The sequence below is a fragment of the Pan paniscus genome, chromosome 17 (genome assembly GCF_029289425.2).
Source record: "Pan paniscus chromosome 17, NHGRI_mPanPan1-v2.0_pri, whole genome shotgun sequence".
NCBI classification, from domain to species: Eukaryota; Metazoa; Chordata; class Mammalia; order Primates; family Hominidae; genus Pan; species Pan paniscus.
This window is the reverse complement of record NC_073266.2, coordinates 26320327-26334488: the sequence shown is the minus strand read 5'-3', so window position 1 is coordinate 26334488 and position 14162 is coordinate 26320327. Positions and strand designations below refer to the sequence as shown.

Here is a 14162-nt window from a genome sequence, read left to right as displayed (position 1 = left end):
TGAAGGCTTTAAAGCCACGGTCTCTATTCCTACACCCAGCTTTCCGTCCTCAGTTACTATCGCCCAAGATCAAAGCCACCCTGGTTTTCTGATTGCCGCAACTGCGGCTCCAGGTGCTGAGTGCACAGCCACTGCGGCACTGTCCGCAGCTGCGCGCCGGGCTCAGACGGCATTATTTACGGTACAGAACACTCGCCCGCGCGACGGTATTTACGGTAACGGGGACCAGCCTGGGCAGCAGTATTTACGGTAACGAAAGCCAGCTGTATTTACGGTAGCGAGGGCTGGACCGGCGGCGGCATTTACGGTAACGGGGGCCGGGCTCGCGGAGGCCCGTCGGTTCGGTCCGCTCTGGGCGTTAGCAAGTGATCTCCAGCCAAGGCGGCCGCCACCCCTTGCACACAGCAGAAAATGCAAAATGACCCTCTGGGGCAGTGAGGGGCTGTGGCCCTCGGCCCCGGCCTGCCGCACCCCCTTCCCGCAGCTGGCGGCGGGCAGCGCCGAACAGGGTCCGGGTGCAGCCCCCTCCCGCCCCTCCGCTGAGGCGCCGGCCTGAACTGGGCGCGGGAACCAGGCCGCCCTCGGCGCCCAGCCCGCCCTAGTCCCGCGCGCCGCCCCCGCTGTGCCGCGCCCACATGGGTCTGTGCTACAGTCTGCGGCCGCTGCTTTTCGGGGGCCCAGGGGACGACCCCTGCGCGGCCTCGGAGCCGCCGGTGGAGGACGCGCAGCCCGCCCCGGCCCCGGCCCTGGCCCCAGTCCGGGTGGCCGGAAGGGACACGGCCCGGACCCTGCTCCCTCGGGGCGGCGAAGGGAGCCCGGCATGCGCTCGGCCCAAAGCAGACAAGCCGAAGGAGAAGCGGCAGCGCACCGAGCAGCAGAGCGCCGAGGAGCGCGAGGCGGCCAAGGAGCGCGAGGCGGTCAAGGAGGCGAGGAAAGTGAGCCGGGGCATCGACCGCATGCTGCGCGAGCAGAAGCGCGACCTGCAGCAGACGCACCGGCTCCTGCTGCTCGGTAGGTCCCGGCCGCGAGGTCGGCTGATGCCCCGGGGACAGCGCGCCGGGCCCGCGGGGGCGGCGGGCACCGGGGAGCGGCGGCGGGAGGGGCTCCTGAATCCCGGGACTGGACCCGGACGGGCGGCGGGCGCGGACGGGCTACAGAGCGTTTAAACTGTGGGTGGAATGGTTCCCCTGACCTAGCCGGGAGGACACTACGGGCTGATTCTGCCCCTCCCAGTGCCTTGAGCTTACTGCCGCTCGCTCGCTCTAATTAATGAGACTCTCTGGGAAGTCTCCCCCTCGATTGATCACCTTCCACAGGGTCGAATCCCCGGGGATGTCTACCCTAGCCTCTCACTTCCTGCTACACGAGGAGGCTGGCAGTTTGTTTTAAGAACACAGATGAAAGGAGATTTATAAGGCCTTTTAGCTTGACCGCAAAGCTTTTATTCCAATCACAGTGTTGTGGGTGGGTGTGGCCTGCTGCCTTTTGAGAAAGAACTTGAGCTGCACTTGCATTTTTTTTATTATACTTTAAGTTTTAGGGTACCTGTGCACAAGGTGCAGGTTAGTTACATATGTATACATGTGCCATGCTGGTGTGCTGCACCCATTAACTCGTCATTTAGCATTAGGTATATCTCCTAAAGCTATCCCTCCCCCCTCCCCCCACCCCACAACAGTCCCCAGAGTGTGATGTTCCCCTTCCTGTGTCCATGTGTTCTCATTGTTCAGTTCCCACCTATGAGTGAGAATATGCGGTGTGTGGTTTTTTGTTCTTCCAATAGTTTACTGAGAATGATGATTTCCAATTTCATCCATGTCCCTACAAAGGACATGAACTCATCATTTTTTATGGCTGCATAGTATTCCATGGTGTATATGTGCCACATTTTCTTAATCCAGTCTATCATTGTTGGACATTTGGGTTGGTTCCAAGTCTTTGCTAATGTGAATAGTGCTGCAGTAAACATACGTGTGCATGTGTCTTTATAGCAGCATGATTTATAGTCCTTTGGGTATATACCCAGTAATGGGATGGCTGGGTCAAATGGTATTTCTAGTTCTAGATCCCTGAGGAATCGCCACACTGACTTCCACAATGGTTGAACTAGTTTACAGTCCCACCAACAGTGTAAAAGTGTTCCTATTTCTCCACATCCTCTCCACCACCTGTTGTTTTCTGACTTTTTAATGATTGCCATTCTAACTGGTGTGAGATGGTATCTCATTGTGGTTTTGATTTGCATTTCTCTGATGGCCAGTGATGGTGAGCATTTTTTCATGTGTGTTTTGGCTGCATAAATGTCTTCTTTTGAGAAGTGTCTGTTCATGTCCTTTGCCCACTTTTTGATGGGGTTGTTTGTTTTTTTCTTGTAAATTTGTTGGAGTTCATTGTAGATTCTGGATATTAGCCCTTTGTTAGATGAGTAGGTTGCGAAAATTTTCTCCCATTTTGTAGGTTGCCTGTTGACTCTGATGGTAGTTTCTTTTGCTGTGCAAAAGCTCTTTAGTTTAATTAGATCCCATTTGTCAATTTTGGCTTTTGTTGCCATTGCTTTTGGTGTTTTAGACATGAAGTCCTTGCCCGTGCCTATGTCCTGAATGGTAATGCCTAGGTTTTCTTCTAGGGTTTTTATGGTTTTAGGTCTAACGTTTAAGTCTTTAATCCATCTTGAATTAATTTTTGTATAAGGTGTAAGGAAGGGATCCAGTTTCAGCTTTCTACATATGGCTAGCCAGTTTTCCCAGCACCATTTATTAAATAGGGAATCCTTTCCCCATTGCTTGTTTTTCTCAGGTTTCTCAAAGCACTTGCATTTTACTTTGGAAGCTCAACCCCAGCTCTGGGAGATTTGTTCCGCTTGAGAACCAGCTGCACGAAAGGGTGGCGGGCCCCAGTGTGCTCGCTGTGTAACTGCGTGCAGGAGGGCGGGTGCAGAATCCCAGCGTTTTCAAGGAACCAAATGCTTGCTCTCCTAGTAGTATTTTTCAGAGCTTAGCTATAGCAAATACGTGTGCTCCTACAACAATTAGAAAACATGGTTCTATGCACTCTACCATAGAATGAAAAAAAATCACGATTTCCTGATACTACTTGTTGCCTTTTAAATTTTAAGACAAAATAATAATAATTGGGCTTTTGATCGCAATTTTGTGAGATGTAAGGAAGAATAGTTGTTCAGGTCTGTGCTCTCTGCTATGCATGGGAGAAGGAGCTATTCCATGACTTTAGCAAGATGCCTGCTTATAAATGAATGCAACTTTCATTTAAGATCTAGAATACAATAAATATTGAGTTTGAGAGGACTTGTCCACTGCAAGAATGAATAATTTAAAACAACATAAACCTAGCTGTTGTATCCTGTTGAAATATCTAATTTCTAAAGCAAAGGGAAATATTTTTGAAGAAACAACAACAACAACAAAAAACAGTAAATACTCAGGTTATCTCAACAGGGACGCGGGCTGAGCAGTAGCAGAGCTCTCCCCTCCAGTGCTCACCTCCAGAATATCGCCGAGCACACGTTCCAGAGGTCTGAGGATACAGAAGTGTAACTTGAGAATTTCATACCTTGTTAAACCATTGTTGGTGTGTGAGGGTAAAATAAATCTTCGGATATGCAAGTACTCAAAGTACCCTCATCCACATATTTTTCTGGAAGGAAACTTAAAAAAAAAAATAGAGACACAGCGGTGGCTCACGCCTGTAATCCCAGCACTTTGAGAAGCTGGGGCTGGTGGATCACTTGATCTCAGGAGTTCAAGACCAGCCTGGGTAGCATAGTAAAACCCCATCTCTACAAAAAAATACGAAAATTAGCCGGGTGGTGCGCTGGAGACCCTGTCTCAAAAATGAATAAATAAGTAAATAAAAGAATAGAGACAAGTCTCACTACGTTGGCCAGGCTGATCTCAAACTCCTGGCCTCAACTGACCCACCCACGTCAGCATCCTAAAGTGCTGGGATTACAGGCATGAGCCACCATGCTCTACCTGGAAAGACATTAATTGGAAATTACTTCAGCCAAAATTTTTTAAATGCATCAAATTAAAATAATTCAAAAAGGGGAGAATTTTTTTAAAGGGGGGAGAGTTGTCATCTGAAGAAACTGACAAAAAAACAATAAGACAAATAGGATCAGGAGTTGTGACAATATAGTGTTGTTTTGATGTGATTATACAGTTGAACATAATTTTAAAATAATAAAAGGATATGAGAAGCAGAAAATGCTTTATATATAATAAAAATTATTAGACTATGAATCTGTGAAAAACAAATGTGATGAGATATGGTCTGAAGAATAGAATGGTGAGCTCTAAAGAGTCAGCTTCTTGTAACACATTTGAAAGTACTCTTTGAAGACATCATCTCATAGCCTCATAGAGTTTATATATCAGCATCATATCTAAAATGACGTAAAATCAAATGACTCACTTTTCAGGGGGAGTGTATTGTATCCTCCACCCAGCGATATCTACACTAAAACGCATACTGTTACATGAGGTTGACATTGTTTATCAATTTTATATAGATTTGAGTTAAACACACAAAGGTTCTTGATTTTATTAGGCTTTAAAATGGATTTAGCTGGAAATTTTTGAGTCAGAAATATGATTTATTGACCATTAATATCCTCAGATAATTACTTATGCTGCCATTGTGTTTAACAGCCATTTATTCTTGCTCACTGACCACATTCATTTGTTTATTCTGGAAATGTGCACCAAAAGCTGGGCATCGGGTTCAGAGACCTCAGACCGAGGGAAGGTGCACTTGCTCCAGCAGTGTCTTTTTTTTTTTTTTTTAATCCCAGCACTTTAGGATGCTGAGGTGGGCAGATCACTTGAGGCCAGGAGTTCAAGACCAGCCTGGGCAACATAGTAAGACTATGTTGCCTTTTTTTTTTTTTTTTTTTAGACAGGATCTCACTTTGTCACTCAGTCAGGAGTGCAGTGGTGTGATCATGGCTCACTGCAGCCTGGACCTCCCCAGCTCAAGCAATCTTCCTGCCTCAGCCCCACAAGTAGCTGGGACTACAGGTACATGCTACCACGGCTGACTAACTTTTGTATTTTATACAGAGATGGGGTTTCACCATGTTACCCCGGCTGGTCTTGGACTTCTGAGACCTGTCTTGGCCCACAGTGCTGGGATTACAGGTGTGAGCCATTGTGTCCAGTCAAGTTGCCCTTTATCACTCCATGCCTGCTAGTGTGAGGTGAGTCCCGTCTCCCATCATGATGAGTCCTCAAGAAGACCTTCCCATAGTCCTCTAGTGGAAATAAAGGTTTAACTCCCTGTGTCCTGTGAATTCTTTGTGCTCCTCTCATGGAGCACTGGGGTACATTGCTCCATAGGTGTCTTGGTGCTCTGTCTCCCCCATGGGGTCGATCCTGATGACTCAGCTTTCTTTCCTGCACAGGACATAGCACCCCACACAATCCTCTGGCAACAACACAAGAATCTGGGAGCCACTGTGACTATGAGGAGATATGCTCCCGTTTTAATTTTTAGATGGAGCATGGTTGAAGCATGCCATGGCTGGATTTTAAGCAGGTGCAGAGGTGGGATGGAACTTTCCAGTTAGAAGGCAGTGGTCAAGACAAGGAATCATGGGGTCCAAACTAGAGCAGTGTGGTATAGTAGGAGTGGGGAGCTCACGGGCTTGGGGAGCAGGTCAGATGACTGGGTGCAGAGGGTAGGTAATGAGAGGAATTCTCAGATAACTCCCATGGTCTTGAGCATGAGGTATGTGTTAGTCAGCTTGCTTACCTACCAAAATACAACAGGCTGAATGACCAAAAACAGACGTTTATTTTCTCACAATTCTGGAGGTTGGAAGTCTAAGATCAAGGTGCCAGCAGGGTTGGTTTCTGGTGAGGGCTCCCTTCCTGGCTTGCAAACGGCCACCTTCTCACAGTATCCTCACATGGCCTTTCCTCTGTGTGCACACAAAAAGAGGGAGAGATCTCTGGTGTCTCTTCCTCTTCTTACGAGGACACCGCGGGATTAGGGCCCCACCTTACGGCCTCATCTTACCTTAATTACCTACTTAAGGGCCCTATGTCCAAATACAGTCATGTGGGGGGTTAGGGCTTCAACATATGAATTCAGGGGGATGCGAAGCACAATTCAGTCCATAACAAGGGCTAAGGCGGGGAGTGCGTGCCCTGTCTAAAAGGGACAGCTGCATCCTAGCTTCATCCCACTGTTGCTTTGTGAGAACACAGGCCCAAAGTTGCCAGGTCTTCGGAATTTCTGAAACCTACCTATTTTTAAGCATTTGCTCAAATTAATAAAATGTAATCTACATGGCTAATACAGTCACGGGCTGCTGGCTCTTACCACTGATCTAACCTAGGTCACACAGACTTTTCTGCAGGTTGTGCACTAGGCTTTTGGGGCTCATGCACATGAGAGACCATTGGCAGAGGCCCTGGGTCTACACCAATTAAAAGCATACTTGATGTGAATTGGTGTGAATCAAAATATTTAATCTGCCAAATGAACACATATAGCAAACAAAGCTGTGTTCACCATTCTTCAGGTGAATTTTTCTGCTATTGAGTTCATGGAGTTGTAACAGAGTCAATGCCATTGATTTTTCTTCATCTTTCATTGACTGTGTTCACTACCTTCCTGTTGGGGAAGGGTTATCACGTTCCACTCAACTACTCTTTTAATATGATTCTTTTCCTGGATTGTTATTCGAATTTTAAATCCTCAGCTGTAGATAGGATTTGTCTTTTTTCCTTTTTTCAATTATTTCTTGTTATAGTTTATGTATTTGCTATTTCTCTGTCTGGAATACATCTTTCAAGAAGGAAGCAATCTCTTTGGAACATTTGCTGGCTTTCTTTTGTATCAAAATGCTGGCATGATTTTAATCTGTGTCTTTAGTTACTGTCAGAGGAAGTGCCTGGTGCACACATGCTCAGACATGCACGCACGCACACACACACACACACACAAAGGAAAAAAACAGAAGGAATGTTCTCCACTCTGGGATTTTGATGACTTTTTTCCCAAGTAAATGTCTTTCTTAATGAAGGCAGAAGTGACCAAGGAAAGACAATAGTTTTGGAGTTGTGCAGTGGCCTTGGGCATATCCTTATTAACTTGCTGTCTTCGTTTTTTGCCACAGCCTCCTGTGGCACCGTGGCTTTCAAAGTCAGAAGAAATCCCAATACTCTGGCTATTCCTTATGTTTCTGAACTCACAAAAGCATAACACATCCTGGCCGAGCGCGGTGGCTCACCTCTGTAATCCCAGCACTTTGGGAGGCCAAGGCGGGTGGATCATGAGGTCAGGAGATCGAGACCATCCTGGCTAACATGGTGAAACCCCGTCTCTACTAAAAATACAAAAAAAATTGGCCAGGCGTGGTGGCGGGCACCTGTAGTCCCAGCTACTCGGGAGGCTGAGGCAGGAGAATGGCGTGAACCCGGAAGGCAGAGCTTGCAGTGAGCCGAGATCGTGCCACTGCACTTAAGCTTGGGCGACTGAGCAAGACTCCGCCTCAAAAAAAAAAAAAAAAGCACGCATAACACATCCTTACAGCCTTAAAGAGAATGCAGTGATGTTGCATTTAAGTCAAAACTTTTATGTGGTATAACTTGTTATAGACCGTTATAGCAATGATACTAAAATTTTATAGGCTGGAAACTGCCGTTGTTTACATGAAGCCTAATTTCATCCCAGGGATTTATCTTGTTCTTTCACTTGGCAAAAGACCAGAGGTTCAGAACACTCTGTCAAAAATGCTCTCTTGGACTTGTCAACCCTCTCGTGTTTATTCACATGATTAATACTGGCCCTGAAAACAGGTAGTTTTGTCACTGGAATATATGACCATTTTATGAACACTTCCTTCAAAATTTGGGGATATCCTATGACCCACTAAAAGATGCAGAGGGGCGTATGTGATGGTTAGAGCACAGCACTGGAGTCAGACCTTGTCCGAGGCCCTTAGCACCCCCATCCTCCAGTTGCACAAACTTAAGTCCACCCCCCAGAGCTTCAGTTTCCATCTCAATGATAATCCTAATCCCACTGGCTTATTGACAGGAGTAAATGAAATTAATTGAAATAATGTATATAAATTCACATAATGAGATCGCACATCCTAGCAAAGGGCATCCAGCCCCAGGTGAACACAGCCCTCTGTGACTGAGCCAGGATCAAGCCCAGGCAGGCTGGCTTCGCCAAACATTAGCCGGTGACTGTGAGGCCAGCTGGAGGCAGCTGCAACAGCCCAGTCAAGAGATGTGAGGAGGCCGGGCACGGTGACGCACGCCTGTAATCCCAGCGCTTTGGGAGGCCGAGGCGGGTGGATCATGAGGTCAAGAGATCAAGACCATCCTGGCCAACACGGTAAAACCTCGCCTCTACTAAAAATGCAAAAATTAACTGGGCGTGGTGGTGCACGCCTGTGATCCCAGCTACTTGGGAGGCTGAGGCAGGAGAATCGCTTGAACCCAGGAGGCAGAGGTTGCAGTGAGCCGAGATTGCACCACTACACTCCATCCTGGGAGACAGAACAAGACTCCGTCTCAAAAAAAAAAAAAAAAAAAAAAATAGAGGGCTGAGAAGGAACCCACTGGGTGTGCAGGTTCATGGCCTGGCGGGTGCAGGAGGCTTCAGATTGGAAGGGACAGGAAGACACTGAAGCAGTGACGGCGGCTGCTCTTGGGAGGACTTTGCTGCTGGAGGACAGAACAGGTGTGCCCACTCCTGCACGTTGTGCCATCCAGGAAACAGCTGGGGTGATGATGGATGAGACTGGAATGGTGGGTGCTCCTGGGGATGAAGAGAAGAGGGCAGGAGAGGAATTGTCAATCTTTGTTTGACCCTTGCTGTGCATCCGCTTTCTAAACACTCAGGTGCCTGGACTCAACCTCAGCTCCTCCAGCACAAGTGACTTTCCCTGTTGACAGTGTCAGACTAATGTGTCATTTAGAGGGAAATTCTTTAATGGCAAGCAGGTTTTTTGGTTGAGTTGAGACCAAGAGACCTAGCTAATTCGGGTATCTAGCTAATTTAATTTGTCTATGAAAAGTTTCCAAAGATTAGCATTTTCAAAGATAAGACCTAACTCCAAGGGCCCAAAATCACTTCATGATATTGAAAGTGATAATCAGAAGATCTCCAAAACCCCACTGCATAAATCCGAATAAGGAGCCCTAGATGATTATTTCTCACCTCACAGCACCCAGGATAATTTACTTTGAGTCTACATTTATCTATTTATTTTTAATTTTATTTATTTATTTATTTACTTAGAGACAGAGTCTCTCTCTGTTGCCTAGGCTGGAGCAGTAGTACCATCTTGGCTCACTGCAACCTCCACCTCCTAGGTTCAAGCGATTCTCTTGCCTCAGCCTCCCAAGTAGCTAGGACCACAGGCACCCACCACCACACCTGGCTAATTTTTGGGGGTTTTTTTTTTATTTTTGTATTTTTAGTAGAGACAGGGTTTTACCATGTTGGACAGGCTGGTCTCAAACTCCTGACCTCTGGTGATCCACCTGCCTCAGCCTCCTAAAGTTCTGGGATTACAGGTGTGAGCCACCGTGCCCAGCTGGGTCTAAATTTATTAATACTTAGTTGTTGGGGTTTTTTGTTGTTGTTGTTGGCTTTAAGCTGAAACCAAACCTTTTACTGAAAAACAGAAAATTACCTTCTATCAGCTAAAGCAGCGACTCTAAGTGTGTTTCGGGGTCAAGTGAAAACTGTTCCCTGTTGTTTCAGAATTCCCTCGCTAGGGATGGACAGACAGCACACAGAGGACTTTTAGGGCAGGGAAACCGCTCCCTGTGATACCATAAGAGTGGACATTGTCACCACATACTTGTCCAACCCACAGAATGTACAACGCCAAGAGGGAACCCTAGTGTAGCCCTTCCAGCGCTGTGGACTCTGGGTGACAGTCATGCGTCAGGGTAGCTTCATGGATTGCTGTACTCTATGAGGGATGTTGCTGGTGGGGAGGCTGTGCCTGTCGGGGCAGGGAGTACATGGCAGCTGTATTCTGTACCATCCTCTCAATTTTGCTGTGAACCTAAAACTGCTCTAAATAATAGGCTTTTTGTTTTAGTCACTTACTAAGAAAAGAAGTCAGTGAAAGATTTTGTCCTTGAATTAGGATCCCAAGAGGAGGAGCTGGTGGAGAAGAAGAGGACAGACACCACAGTGGCCATAGCAGAAGGGTCGAGGGTTCTTCTAATGAGCCCGCTTAGGGGCCATAAGCTGATGGCCCTACTCTTAAAAAGCCCAGGTCAGTTAACCACAGCAGGAAAGATAGCGGCCCATTATTGAAAGCTGTGGTTTATGAATAAAAAAGCATCATTTAAAGACTTTTCCAACTGCAGTTCTGGGGTTAAATTATTCTCAGCAAATAAAGCCCTCTAGACATGCGTTGAAGTGTTAGCACCTGACGGGAGGGGCACACACACACTGCTCCTGCAGGCCGTTTGGCTTGGCTTGGCCAGGCCATGTGTCCCATCCTGTAAGGCTGCCCTAGCTCTGCCTCATCAGGAGGAATCACAGGATTGTTGCCCAGCTGTTATTAGGTGTTACACCAAATGCCACTGAAGGCGCGAGTTAGGGAAGCCACCCATCAAAATCTTCAAGGGTTAGACAGCTCTCTTCAACCCTTCCTGCTGTTATTTCATTTGCCGACCTGGGAAAATGTTATTTAGTGAGAGGCAGGTCAACCTGCCAACTGATGGAGGATCGAGGAAGACAGCAAACACACCATGGCATCTGCTTTCTCTAATCCTAGCAGAAGAGTCTTGGAGAAGATGTAGGTTGCATCACTGTGCTTTGGATTAATGCTCACTTGGTGTGTTCTTCTGTAGTTGAAAAGTGAATTTTCTTTCTGAGTAAGTGAACTTCTCCCAGAAAAAGCATAAGAAGACAATATTTTGACATAAACAGAAAAATAAGGCGCAATGATACCCATTCTTTGAGTCACAAGGGAAAAGGCCATTTTATTCATTGAATCCCTTATATTACTCACCAACTGCAAACATTTGCATCTCTCAGGAGCCCGCTCTGTGCCAGGTGCTTCTCTGGGTGATGTGGAGATTCCACAAGGCAGAGAGCACAGCCTCAGCCCCGGAAAAGTTCACTGTATTGTTGAAGAGAAAGGACAAGAACCTAAGAGAAAAATACCAGTCCGAGCCTGCACGTGCTCGGAGATAAATGGCAACAGTGTGGGTCAAGAACATGATTCCAGGGATTCACGTGGAACCTCTCAGTAACATGATGGGCATCCCCCTTCCTTAGGATATTTTATGAGTGGGGAGGTACAGGGGAGGTAGGAACTTGATTGTTTAATGTCAATGTTTGTACACAAATGCATAATGCTGGCCAGGCGCGGTGGCTCACACCTGTAATCCTAACACTGTGAGAGGCCGAGGCGGGTGGATTGCTTGAGGTCATGAGTTCGAGACCAGCCTGGCCAACATGGTGAGACCCCATCTCTACTAAAAATACAAAAATTAGCCAGACGTTGTGGCGGGTACCTATAATCCCAGCTACTCGGGAGGCTGAGGCAGGAAGTTGCAATGAGCCAAGAGTGCATCGTTGCACTCCAGCCTGGGTGACAGAGCAAGAATCTCAAAAAAAAAAAAAAAAAAAAGCATAATGCTGTTATTGATCCTGGGTGCAAACTATGAGCAGAAGCAGCTGTGAAATCTGCTCCAAGTTTGCACCTGGCAGCTGGTTTCCTGTTCATCAAGGAGCTGCTCAAAGAACCCAGAAGCACCCACAGCTCCCAGAATGAAGCAGCAACCTGGAGTGTTTACCTAATAGAACTGATGCTTCAAGAAGATGAAGAAAGTTTGAGCAACAGTGTGCAGTGTTATCAAACGGGAAGGAGACTGCTCCTTTTATCTCCAGCCATCAAAGTGCTCCACAAGTCAATATTAGGAGCTGCATTTTGTAGATTGCACCATGATGGGAAGGTGGAGATTGTCTGTAAATCGGCATGAAGAAAAAAAAAATGAAACGTTTATCCTTTTTTTACCCAAGAAATCCACTCATTAGAGAATCACTGAAAGGAAGGTGGATAAAAAGCCACAAAAGGGAACCTTTGACTTGGCTGCAGAGCAGCATTTGTGTTTTACAGGTACTTCGGGAGCATCTAGAGGGCGTGATTTGGAGTCTGCTAGCCAGGAGGCCACAGGAGAAACACAGGTCAGCCCCAGAATCATGGAGCACACATTTGCCTCGACCCCAGCTGTATTTTCTTTTCTGGGAAAATATCAGCCACTGGAATTAGGCCAGACACAGGAATCTGTAGATACAAAGCTCGTCAGCAGAGCAAGACTCAGAACCCAAGAGTGGCCCCAGGGAGGAATCAGGACTGAGCAAGACGCGAGTGCTGATCCCAGAGCCGGCCTCCTTCTTCCCTGTCACCCTCAGAGGGTGGTGTAAATGAACCACAAGCCCACAGCTGTCCTGGTGAGGAAGCGCAGAGCAAGGCCCAAGCCAGCATACCCCAGAGAGTTAGACTGAGCCACAGATCAATCAGCTGTTTGATTTGTAGAGCAGCTTGTCTATTGAGAAGGACGTCAGTGCTGTGTTACAGGCTATTTGTTTATTCAGCAGCAATTACTGACATTCAGTAGCACGTCTACCACGTCCCAGGTTCTGTCAGGCTTCAGTCTACAAACTGGAGCTGTCTCAGGAGCTGTTCTGTGTGCTCAGGAGCTTATGACCCTGTGCGGGAGACAAAGGTATCAACCAGCCATTGCAGCATAGCATAAAATACATCCATGCAGGTACAGAAGACGGTGGGAGCAGCTCTTGCCCCAGTGAGAAGGGAGGCAGGACTGAGGAGGAGGGCAGCAGCTTCCAAGAACCTTCCTACTTAAAAAAAAAAAAAAAAAAATAGCCCGGTGCGGTGGCTCCCTCCTGCAATCCCAACACTTTGGGAGGCTGAGGCGGGTAGATCACATGAGGTCAGGAGTTCCAGACCAGCCTGGCCAGCATGGCAAAACCCCATCTCTACTAAAATTACAAAAATTAGATGGGCATGGTGGCACGAGCCTGTAATCCCAGCTACTCGGGAAGCTGAGGCAGGAGAATGACTTGAACCCGGGAGCCGGAGGTTGCAGTGAGCCGAGATTGCACCACTGCACTCCAGCCTGGGCGACAGAGCAAGACTCCATCTCAAAAACAAAACAAACAAACAAAAAAACCGTATTTGTAGAGTATATTTCTGTTCTTAAAATCGACAAGTTTGCGAAACCCCTCGTTTTGAGAGGCCCATTGGAAAGCAGCAGGTGCCACGCAGAGCAAATGAAAAACAGAATGCTCCGCACGTTGTGCATAGGTTTATCGAAACTCCTGCATCTGCTTTAGGTCTGTTTAGTTGAAAATCCATTTAGAATATGCTCTAATTGATATATGTGACCTATAAGGAAGTGTCCCTCTTTTTTAAGAAAATATAGAAACGTGTTATTTGTTATAGGTTTTCATTGTACAAAGAAATTCAATGTGCTGGAAAGAACCAATAAAATATGGATAAAGTAGTGCCAATTAAGAAACAGTTATGTGACCCTTTATCTCTGAAATTGTTTTAACTGGTACTTTGTTTTAGAATTGCTTTTTAATGTAACAGCCTTCTGAACATCAGCTATTTGATAAGTGCTGTGTGGAACTAAAAAGCATGCCGAGCTGTGGTTGATCCAATGAACTTCGCTGTGCCTCATGGAGTACGATATTTAACTTTCAGATCCATTTCCCTTTTTTGCTCTAATGACATTTTCTCAGAAGTAATGCTCTCCACCCTTGGGCTTGGGTACAATAATGAGCTTGGAACAGGGGATAGGAGGCCCAGTGTCGATGAGCACGCGCACACACACACACACACACACACACACACACACAGTGAAGTGCAGGAAGCTCTGTGGCCATGTCAACCCTTGCTGACTGGGGACAGATGGAGGCAGGCTACACCCTAGTCTGTGGCCTCAGAAGAAAAGCATCTTAGTTCTGCTGGTGGTGTTCAGCCTCAGCCTTTCCCTTCACCTAAATTCCTACAGGTTATCCTAACTTCAAATAGGATAAGTTAATTTTAATTATGTATACAGAATGTTCGTTTAGGAACACAGAGGATGGATTTCTAGAGTAATCTCAAAATCCTTTTATTC

The 14162-nt window shown here is 46.7% G+C and overlaps 1 protein-coding gene across 1 annotated transcript in view; it reads left to right on the top strand.

Annotated features, from left to right (window-relative positions):
- The first annotated feature begins 326 nt into the window (after positions 1 to 326).
- GNAL (G protein subunit alpha L) overlaps positions 327 to 14162 on the top strand; it is a 195374-nt gene continuing 181538 nt past the window's right edge. Inside the window, exon 1 of the mRNA XM_034943391.3 lies at positions 327 to 1011. Within this exon, the coding sequence (XP_034799282.2) occupies positions 636 to 1011 (376 nt within the window). The 5' untranslated portion in view covers positions 327 to 635. The remainder of the gene's footprint in view (positions 1012 to 14162) is intronic.